This window comes from Amaranthus tricolor, chromosome 10 (genome assembly GCF_026212465.1).
Source record: "Amaranthus tricolor cultivar Red isolate AtriRed21 chromosome 10, ASM2621246v1, whole genome shotgun sequence".
Lineage (NCBI taxonomy): Eukaryota > Viridiplantae > Streptophyta > Magnoliopsida > Caryophyllales > Amaranthaceae > Amaranthus > Amaranthus tricolor.
In genome coordinates, this window is record NC_080056.1 from 5169470 (window position 1) to 5180740 (window position 11271).

At 33.9% G+C, this 11271-nt stretch overlaps 2 protein-coding genes across 2 annotated transcripts; one reads left to right on the forward strand and one right to left on the reverse strand.

Moving 5' to 3' along the window:
• Positions 1-504: 504 nt before the first annotated feature.
• On the forward strand, positions 505-6739 carry LOC130825153 (putative leucine-rich repeat receptor-like serine/threonine-protein kinase At2g14440). The gene is made up of 9 exons (XM_057690221.1): positions 505-795; positions 880-1429; positions 2579-3030; positions 3760-3895; positions 4180-4251; positions 4330-4401; positions 4631-4702; positions 6085-6156; positions 6246-6739. Exons 1-9 carry the CDS (start codon positions 723-725, stop codon positions 6292-6294), a joined length of 1548 nt encoding a protein of 515 aa, XP_057546204.1. The 5' UTR covers positions 505-722; the 3' UTR covers positions 6295-6739.
• A 1882-nt stretch (positions 6740-8621) lies between these two features.
• On the reverse strand, positions 8622-10657 carry LOC130825154 (uncharacterized). The gene has a single exon (XM_057690222.1). It carries the CDS (start codon positions 10367-10369, stop codon positions 9539-9541), a length of 831 nt encoding a protein of 276 aa, XP_057546205.1. The 5' UTR covers positions 10370-10657; the 3' UTR covers positions 8622-9538.
• Between the last annotated feature and the right edge of the window lie 614 nt (positions 10658-11271).

Genomic DNA, 11271 nt, shown 5'->3' on the forward strand with positions numbered 1-11271 from the left:
CTCTCTCGCTCCCACTTGTTTTGTACTTCTATTATTTGTTATTTTTAGTCCCTTATATTAAATTTGCTTCGTTTTAATTTTCAAAATTTCTTTATACTCAAAAATCAGTTATCATCCCTATTAAAGCACATATGTCTTTCTCATGCAAAGTTCTCAGATCAAATCTCACATAGTCCATCCTTCTTTCTACCTACCCTATAATTAAAAAAATATCAACACTTTCATCCAAAAATACGCTATTTCTGTTTGATATTAATTTAACGAGATGAAATATTATTTCATCACAAATTATTATATGAAACGTTCTACCAAAAAACTCTCTTTATATTAGGTTAAATAGCTCATTTATATGTATTTGAGATTGTTTCACCAAAAGACGATCTTAATAACTCTTAACTGCCACCCTCATTTGACCTGGTTCCTAATTTCCCGCGTAAACCCAGTCAATTCTTTTCTTCATCTTCTTACGAAATCAATCAATTCCTCAATTACCCAAATAAATAAATAAATGAATAAATCAATTACTTCTCCCTCAACTAACTTCCACTTTCACTTCCGATTCCTTCCTTCTTCAACCCCTCCATTAAACAACACCATATTGACTCATTCTTATTCCTTTCTTTTTTCCTTCTCATCTATACCAACACCCATGTCTTCTTCTTCTCCTTCTTCTTTCTTCTGACCAATTTCTCTCTCTATTCTTCTTCTGGAACGCCATATCGATGTCTTCTCTCCTTCTTTTCTTCTCTCTTTTCTCCCTTTTCCCTAAATTATCTCTCTCGCAACCCCCTCTAAGTACTTTCTCTTTTCCATTTCCTTTTTATTTCATTTTGATTTTCACTCACATTTATTTTGACTAATTTCTTCTTTAATCTGCAGGTTTTTACATTAATTGTGGTGCTTCGTCTCCTGTTGACTTCAACGGTCATCAATGGATACCAGATTCAAATTTCATATCTGTTGGAGTAAACAAAACGGTTTCTGGTTCACGGGTTTTGCCAATCCTATCAAGTGTTCGGTCATTTGTTCAAGAGAGAAATACCCACAAAAAATTTTGCTACCAAATTGGACCTGTAATTCGTTCCGCAAGATATATGGTTAGAACTACTTATTTTTATGGCGGTGTTAATGGGAATAAAAATCCACCCGTATTTGATCAAATTGTGGATGGAACTTTGTGGGGTTTGGTTAATACAACGGAAGATTACGCCCATGATATGTCTACTTATTATGAGGGTGTTTTTCGTGCTGTTGGGAAAACTGTGAGTATTTGTCTTGGTGTAAATCAGCTTACTGATTCTGACCCTTTTATTTCCGCTATTGAGATGGTTATGCTTCAGAATTCGGTTTATAACACCACTGATTTTAGCAAATTTGGATTGAGCTTGATTTCTAGGAACAATTTTGGATATACTGGACCAATTATAAGGTAGGTTCTGAGTAATTTTTAGTTTTGCTTAAATTTGTAGCACTTTTTTGTTTTTCTGTAGTTACTTGATGAACATTTCTGGCTGTTTGGTGATCAATTTTCTGTCTTTTTCTGGGTATTTGGTTGTTTGATTGCTATTGATGAGCTCTGATTAGTATAAAGAAAGTAGGTATGGACTTAGATGGGAACATTGGCTGTACCCTAGAAATTACCTTTTCTTTTGCCCTTATATTGTTATACCACACTGAATTTTTATTTATTTGAAAAGTTGAATTATTTCACTTTGCTCTACAGCAGAATTCATCAGTCGGTAGTGTTTCTCAAAAAATGGTTTAGAAGGTAGTTTTTGACCCAACAAAATGTAAAAGATAGTTTTTAACAAAAAGTGAGTTTTTGTAGGTAATTTCGGATCATTTTTTCACTATTTGAAAGGAATTTGAAAACTTGGAGTATGATACTAACGAATTTAATGGAGATTTTTTCCTTTGCCAAAATGAATTTAATAGGTAAATAAGGCAATTTCTTTCCAGTTCCCACACAAAGGAAAATGTTTTGCTGCCTATTAGTGAATAGCTCCCTATTTCCTAATTTTTGAAGCTGTTAAATTTTGTATGGCTCTTTTCTTGGTGTTTGGCTTATGGGCATATGCTGTTCCAGTAAATGTCTTGTATCTTGGTCGTTGAGATTACATGTTGACAATTTAAAGATTTGTACAAAACTTGCTTTGAATTAATGAAAGATTTTTGATACATCATATCATACATATTATGAATTGCGCAACAAATTTGAAGCAGGGATCTCTCCACCCGAAAGTTAATGAAACTAACTGCATGCTTATGCAGTATACATCATTGAGACAAACCAAAAGGGCAATAACTGGTTTTCTTAGGGTTTTACTGAATTCATCTACATTTGACTGTAACTTTTGGAATATGTCTGGTTTTTATACATTTAACATGTAAATGTGCAAAAGTCTGTTCGATGAGCTAGTAGGAGTAATACCAAACAGTTGAGTGAACGAGTAAAAATCAGATACAGGCTTACAGCATAATCTTGTAAACAGCTGTAAGCCTGTAACATCAATAGCCATGTCTGATTGGAAGAGCAATTTGTTATGCCTTACTAATTACAATAATTTTTGTATTTCAGTTTACCAGATGATCAATTTGATCGCTTGTGGCAACCATTTGGACCTCGTCAAGCTGCTATGCAAGTTCCAAATGTGTCTGTTTCTGGATTCTGGAATCGTCCACCAGCTAAGATCTTTGAGACACGCCTAACTGTCAATGCAGGGCCAATGGTGCTGCAATGGCCAGATGGACCTCTTCCGAGCTCCACATACTACATTGCTTTATATTTTGCTGATGACCGTGTTCAATCATCTGGGCGAGCATTTAGCATTAGCATCAATAATGTGCCGTATATTAGAAACCTGAATGTGACATCATCTGGTGTAGCTGTATTTGCAACCCAATGGCCACTAGCTGGTCTAACAAGTATAAAGTTCACCCCAGTTGATGGATCAGATGCTAGTCCTCTCATCAATGGTGGGGAGATTTTTAATGTCTTACCAATCGGAAGAAGAACACATGTTCGTGATGGTATGTATCTGAATTCTGAAACCTAAGTGTTCCGGTCCTTTTTTATTCTCCTCATCTATTTTTACTTGTAGGACACATTATTTCTCAATCCCCCCAACTAAATTGTGAAACTAAGTATCCTGAGCTTTTGCACTGCAGCTAGGGATAAGTTATCTGAACTTTTGTGCAAAATCTTAAGCAGGGGACACCCTCAAACAAAACAAAAACATACAACTATTCAATTTAGGGCTTTGGGTGCTTTATTTGTGCTAAGATGTACTCTAAACATACACCCTCAAACAGAATTTGGTTTAACTGCAGCACTTAAATTAGGAGAAACATATCTAAAGGGAAAGTCTAAAGATCATGTGATGATTTAATCATGATAAGCTAAGGCATTAAGAAGAGCAAGCTATCAGTGGGGGGAAGAATTTTTTGCATTTAGGAACTTATTAGCACAAAAGAAATCCAAAGCGTATTGTATTATTATTTGATAGCTGCTCTAGATAAATGTCTAGCTAGATAAATATCTAGCACATACAATAATCTCAAAAAGGCTCCACTTAAATTACCCCTACAACATGCTAATCTTAAGAGTGATGTAGTGAATTACATTCCCAGTTCCCATGCTGGCTGCTCCTTTTAGATTGCTTTCAACTTTAAAGTAGGGCAGGGGGTGGTTCTTTACTAGAGTTTCCTTGATCTCCATATAAGCTACAATTACACTAAAACTTTTGCTTTTTGCCGCAGTGATTGTTTTAGAAAGAATCAAAAGCAGTCTCTTGTATCTTCCAGAGGATTGGAGTGGTGACCCTTGTTTCCCAACTGGTTACTCTTGGACTGGGATTACATGCTCCAATGGTACTCGGGTTCGCATAACCTCTATGTGAGTCATCATTGAAGATCAAAATATTTTTTCTATCAATTGACTACTTATATATGTGAAGTTGGACATGACGTTTGCGGTTTGCTGTCATGGATCAATTCAGAAATAACCTCTTTGTTATTTTATCATTAGCAAGGGTAAGGTTGCGTACATTCGACACTCCCGAACCCCACCCTAGGTAGGAGCCAACTAAATGGCATTGGGATAATGAAAATCTTGTTGTTGCTGTTGTTGTCAAAGGACTACTTATCCTCTTCATCACTTACTTTTATTTCTGTCTCCAGAAACCTGATGAATATGGGTGTTTCAGGATCCTTGTCTCCTGACGTTGCAAATTTGACGGCATTGACTACATTGTACTCCCCTGATCTTTTTGTCATTCTGTTTGTCAATATTGACGAGATACTTACTGTTGTGCTTTATTCTCTTGGCAGAGTGCTTGCAAACAACAGCTTGTCAGGACCTATACCCTCAAGTCTTGGTAAATTGAAGCATCTGGAAGTACTGTAAGCACTTTTTCCTGCGTGGGTTTCATGCACTATTATAATATTAACTTGTTTATGTGTGTATTAGCATAAATCACTATCCATCATTTACAGGATGTTATGTTTTTTATGTAGGAACTTACACATTTTTGTTCAAAATTCTATTTACCATGTTTCTGCCTTTCTGGCGCCAACTTGGGATGTGAAAATATACGATTATATCTTTTAAATGATGTTGCAAATATTTCAGGGGCTTGGAAAATAATCGCTTTATCGGAACCATTCCTTCATCACTTGGAGGGATTGGAAGTTTGCGTGAACTGTAAGTTCCTTCTCGTTTGAAGCTTTTACCCATGACTGCTAATAATCAAATTCATTGTTTGTTCTTGTCTTCGATGAATGAATTCATTAATTCTAATAGAAAAATGGTGCAATAAATTATGAGACAAATTCTGTGGAATGGTAAAGACATACATTATAAAGGAGGGCTGAGTCAAACAGTTAATTGTGACCATCCATAAGCATTTTATTGGAAGCTTATTTGAACTTCTTAAAATACATGATTTTTAGTTTTCTTTTATCCACAAAATGCCAAAAGAGACATGGAATCAAACATTGACTCTCTTGCAAGAAATCCCTAAGCAAGCACAAACAAGACCAAGCCATTAATCTACAATCTACATGTTTTATTAAGACTATGAAGACCTTGCTATGGTTGGGATTGAAGATTGAACCAAACACACCCATAGCTCACAATTACAAAGTGATCATGCACATATTCTCAATCAGCAAAACGAGCATTACACTATACAAAATGTTTGAATAGAATGAAATGGAGAGAAATGAAGAGCAGGGAAATGGAAGGATGACATTTTCCTCATCTAGATACCAAAAAGGAAGTGGAGCAAATTGGAGGGAATAAGTCACTTACATTTTGTAGTTTGTACTAAATAAATCCTTCCAACATTGAAAATATTTGAAAGGATAACTCAATAATCTTTCGTCCCCCCTCTGCCCCCTCCTCTTCCCTTTCCTTCCTTTTCTTCCTAATATGTTATCCAAAGTCTCCAAATACACCCTTTACTTATAAAATCTGTGTACTTGTTTACATTTATGGCGGCCAAAACTGAGGTACTTAGTAGTCATTATCTAAATGGAGGTATTTTTTTTGGCATATATGAGTAAAGTCATGGTAATTTCTTAGATGAATGATTGCCCATCGGCACTGCTGTTAAGTTAAATGAAAATTGACTTGGATTGACATTTATCGTAGTTGTTTTTTTTAATCTTTTGTTTGTAGTTGATGAAGCTTTTGGCATGTTGATTGATGTGCTTCTTTATCAAGGCGTTGATTGTACTTCTGTAATTGTATCTTCTGTTATCTTTTTTGTCACTACCTACTAATTTACAGTCTGTTAGATATTCCTCTTAATGAACCTTGTTACAATCATATGTCCACATGGGAGATATTAGTAGGTCAAAAATCTGAGCTGGTATAATGTAAGGAAGGAAAAGCAAAGGAGTGGCTAGAATTTCGAGCGAGGACATATTGACCTTATTCATTGAAGCTCAAATCTGTTAAAAAATTGATGGCACATGGATTACTTTCATTGTCTTATGTATTCCCGAGTACTCTCGCTAATGAACCGTAATAACTCTCTTTTCCTAATTCGATATTAACGCAAAAATACTTCTACTTAACAGGCATCTGGAGAACAATAATCTAAATGGAACAGTTCCGAAAAGCCTTCTTCAAAAACCCGGGCTGCACTTTACGTAAGTCTAAAATCCTCGTACGATGTATCCTTATTTCTTAATTGCTTAAAGTGAATTCTTTTACTTGAGCTAAACTGTTTTCTGTTTAGGTTTACACCCGGCAATCGCCTTTCACTTTCGTCTGGACAAAAAACATGATCCATGGCCGTCCTCCATCAACGACTATACGGTGTACGTATTTGTGTAATCAGTGATTTGATTAATATTTTTTGATAACTTCAAATACAGCTGGAAGCTGCATGGATACCCTTGTGTTCTAGCTCCAGAGCTAGTTGTCTGAATTAGAGTAAAGGCTTCTGTGTTTGAAGTACTTGGTATAATTAAACAAGCTCCTCTATGCAGCCTGAGGGTCAGGCTGTCATTTTGTTGTACAAATTTTTTTCTGATATAGGGGTGCTTCTGAGTTCTGACTTTGTTTAGCTGTATATGGTCCCCTTTACCTTCTCCCAATAGTGAAAATGCTAAAGTAAAGCAAATTCTGGTTTTGTTTGTATACTACTATACTATTTATCTGTTACATTAATCACTGTTTTTCTATAAATTATATTAATGAATTGTAAATGCAACTCCTGTTTGCTACAAATGTAAATCTTGTAAGAATCATATTTTACTTGTGTTTGTTAACAATTATTAACAAAACAGTGCATTCTTGATAATTATGGGATAGTCTGGTGGTTGAAGACTTTTTCTTTCACTTTTGTGATAAGGGTTTGAAATTCTCACCACTTGCAGGAAGCATAAAAGGGATTTTTTAGTCTTATTTGACCGAACAAAATTAGTGTATTGTTTAATCGTTTGATGCCCTTAATTTGATGGGGCTAAAGATTTATAGTTTTTTGGTCTCTGATTAAAGCTACTCTTGTGAGAGATTGTTTTTCGGTGAGACGACCTCAAACAAAGAGCTTATATTTTCGTATCATGTATTAGATGGACTATTTAACCTATGTATGAGACAAGTGTCTCGGTGATATTGTTTTAAACAACAAGTTATGCTCAGATTATAATGAAATATACTAAAAATGACTCATTAAATCATATGTAATTTTATGTGAAAAGTTGCAGATGCTGTTACTATTGAAAGTCAATCGAAAAGAATCTTTTTGTTATCACTAACAAATAACAGGGTTAATTTTGTCTATATTCGATGCCTCAAATCTGACCCTAGGTTGGACTTACTTAATAACATCGATTTAATGGAAATGTGAGATGTTGATTGTTTAATCACTTTCCTAAGAACAATACAATAATACAGCAAGTATATATGAAGATGGATTGGATGTCTTAAGAAGAAAAGACCCAAAAGTTTAGGGAAGTATAGAATATGGATTCTGGTACTTTAAGTGCACCCTGCTTGTGACTTGTCTCCTTTCCTTGAGGATAATTAAACTTTACAGTTCATACAATACCTTTTCAGTTTTCCCCCATGAATATACTCCTCTTAACAATATTTTCAGCTGTTGTTCCCTTTCTGCCAAAAGCTCAATCATGGATATTTCTCTGGATGTAACAAGCCATTTAATTTTTTAAAGGAGGGGAGTATTTCAGAAAATAGATTTTGGGCATATTTTCCCTTTTGAGTAGCTTGATCTCATAATTAAACATGTGAAACTGCAGCACAGTTGGCTTATATCAGAAAGAGTTAATGCTCTCAGGTTAGAAAGTTATAGCTCTACTTTATGCTATGATTTTCCTCTGTGTTTATTTGGATTTCGAGTTGATTTTGAATCACGTATTTCAGATCGATTTAAAATTGAATTTTGTGTTCACATCGATTTTTACATAATTTTAATTCATTTTGAAATCAGGTCAAATTGGGTGCAATTACAAGGTCAGGTAAAAATTGAACTATTGAGTCTGTTTTGAACACCTCTACCTCCAACTAATACTTTGTTCGTTTTAGTTTGTTGGTTATACTTTGACCAAAAAATTTGCACAATATGAGTTAAAGTTGACCAACAAATTGAGACGGAGCGGGTATACTTCATCTTCAGAAATATATTTTTTTGTCTGTCAAAGTTGGCTACATTGTGATGTTTTTGTTGTTTTTTTCACCGCAATGTAACAAACTCAAAAGGAATTTACTACATTGTGGTATTTAATTTGAGTTTGTTTTTTTACTGCAATATAACAAACTAAAACGGACATACATGTAAATATTGTGAAGTGTAACCTACTTTAACGGTAATTTCACTAGATGTTTTATGTTTTCTATTCTTCTCCTTGAAAGGAATTCTAAATCTTAAGTCAACCAAACATTTAGGAAGTAACTAGTAGTACAATTGTAAAACTTAACTCCAATATTCTTCATTGACTTGGCAACAAATCTTTGGTATTCCTCTTGGCACTTTGAATTTACTACTTCTGTTCCGTTTTGAAATACTCGTACCCAATTGTAATATATTATGTAGGAAATATTACCATCAGTAGCAAGTATAATAAAACAGAGATAGTATGAAATTATTTAAATTACATGTAACAAATTTAAAGAAACGAAGCGAGCATTCAAACAAAACCCTGATTTTATTTTTGATTTAGACTTATGGTCAAGCTCATCAAATGCAATTGCAGTAAAAAGGATGACATTAGTAATGAATACAAACATTAATTGTGAATACTATCCAACACATAGACAATGTCAGTCATGTACATGGTAGTGATACACTGATTCAGATCCACTAAAACCAAATTTCCTGAAAAACATCAATAAAATAGGGAAAAAAAATAATATACCTCCAAATAAAAGAAAATGGGGTAGAACTGAACTAGAGGGAAAAGAGGGGTCAGAAAAAAAAAAAAAAAAAAAACAGTAAGACAGTTCATGAACATGATCATCAAGAATCCTACAGATTCACAACTCATCCAAAACTAAACCCCAAAAAATAATAAAAACAAAAAAAATTAAAAATAATTAAAAATAAGAAAAAAAATGGATTTAGACTAGTGTTTCCATTCCCACCACCATCTACATAAGAATTTATTTTCCGTCCCCCTTGCCAGGATTCTCGAGATTTTCTAGCTTTATCCCAATAAAAAAAATATAATGCCGTTTAGCAAACGATTGATAGCCGGTAGTTGACAGCTGATTATAGTTGATAGCTGATTACGGTAACTGATTTGACCAACTAATATTGTTGATTGGTTTAACTAGCTGATTTTAAATTCGCTACTATGAACATCTGGTAGTTGATAGCTGATTACAACTAGTTTGACTAGCTGATTTTAAACCCGCTACCATAAGCAACTTATTCATAAGCAACTTATTCATAACAATAAGCTATTTCAATCAGCTAATTAACAAAAGTTTGACTACCCAACCTTCCATTTGCCTCAAAACAAGCTAAAATTACCCGATAAGCTATTTGCCAAACACCGGTACTCCATTTTACCTATCAACCTTATTTTGCCTAAGGGGAAAGAGAGGAGGCAGGGAACTAGACTTTCCGGTTTGAGTACAAATGGGAACATTAAACATAGGCCTAATCCTAATATTAGCTGATTTAGTTCTCTCTAATCCCTTTTTAAGTCTCCTAATATGTTTTTCTCTTGTACTCATTCCTTTTTCCTTTTCCTTCTCCTTCTCCTTTTCCTCCATTGCAGCAGCATCTCCTAAAGAACTTGAAGATGAAGATGAAGATGAAGAAGACGAGGACGGCGACAAAGTAGAAGATCTTTGTTTCTTTAACCTCAATAACTCTTTCCATAAAACTGTACATTTGGGTGGTCTTGGTGATGGATCATCATCAACAAACCATATCCTTGGTTCTTGAACTTCTCTTCCTAATAATATCGCACTTCCGTTATTTCCATTTTTAGAAACCTCAACCTTACGTTTCCCATCATTTCCATTTTGGGTAAGTTTATCTTCAGTTTGTTGATGAGATTTAAGGTTTAGTTTGGAAAGTTTTTCAGCTGCATGGTTGATTTGCCAGTAAGGTAAAAGTTTACCTTCAAAAAAAAGTTCATCTGCTGTTAACATTGTTGAATGACCTGCATCTAAACTGTTTTTACTTGATAAAAACTCAAAATCTGCACCATTTTTAACCATTTCTCTTTCAAGTTGGTTTATCTCATGATCTTTATCAATGGATGAAGATGGGCTTATTGAAATGAAACTGTCATCATCAAGAAAATCTGCTGAAAATGAGATTCTTGGACTTGATATTGCTGATGATGCTTCCCCCACCATTGATTTACTTCTTTCAGGAGACACCATTTTTTAATTTTTTTGTTTTTTTCAAGGAAAACCCAAAAATAAAAAGATTTTTTTGAGTGTTTTTGGGTAAGAGAGAGAAAGAAGAGAGAAAAAGAACAGAGAGAAAGAGGGAAGAGGGGTTGATTAATGGTGGGTGAAGGTTGGTTTTTTGAAGTTTATAGAGAAGGATCGAAATGAAACAAATTAAAATAGAGATGGTTTTGTTTTGGAATTTGGGTGTTTTTTGGGTTAGTTTTTAAAATGTGATTTGGGTTATGATTAAGGAGTGTTAAAATAAACTTAGGTGGTCTAGTAAGGTTGAAACAAATGAGTTAGGAGTGTGCTTAACTCTTTGGGAACACTTCTGCACATGGACAGCCCCTTGGGAGCTAAAAGACAAGCTCTTCACTGCTTTTTTTCCTTTTCTTTTTTTAATATTTATTGCTTTTTATGTTTTTAAATACTCGCTATATTTTAATTATTGACTATATTCATCTTTCAAGCTTATTTTATATATTGTAGCTAATATATAAGAAAAAATATAGTTAAATTTGAATTGTCTAATTGCATACTTTCATAATATTAACTTTTTATAATTTTTAGATGTGCATAGTTTATATATAAATGATCAAAATAATACATTAAATTGCGTGAAAAGTCAAGTATAATGAAACAAAGTAAGTATTATTTTTATATATTATTGGTTATTGTAACTTTGCGGTTTGGATGGTTAAATGTACGTATAGCCACCAGATAGAGCTGTATTAGGGTGAAGTTCGGTCACGGGTTACAGGTCATACGAAATCTTAACCAAAGATATTTTTGATTACCCTCCTCGTCTATATCTTAACTTGCCTTTTAAAAATATGCAATCTTACCCATGTAATAATTTAATAAAAAATGTTCTCGATTAGCCTCTTGAA

What these genes read in the sequence shown, in the direction of transcription:
- LOC130825153 (XM_057690221.1), top strand. Translation starts at nt 723, where the DNA reads ATGTCTTCTCTCCTTCTTTTCTTCTCTCTTTTCTCCCTTTTCCCTAAA. An exon ending in TTGACGGCATTGACTACATT is followed by an intron (nt 4,252 to 4,329) that starts GTACTCCCCTGA and finishes TTCTCTTGGCAG; the next exon opens with AGTGCTTGCAAACAACAGCT. An exon ending in TTGAAGCATCTGGAAGTACT is followed by an intron (nt 4,402 to 4,630) that starts GTAAGCACTTTT and finishes CAAATATTTCAG; the next exon opens with GGGCTTGGAAAATAATCGCT.
- LOC130825154 (XM_057690222.1), bottom strand. Translation starts at nt 10,369, where the DNA reads ATGGTGTCTCCTGAAAGAAGTAAATCAATGGTGGGGGAAGCATCATCA.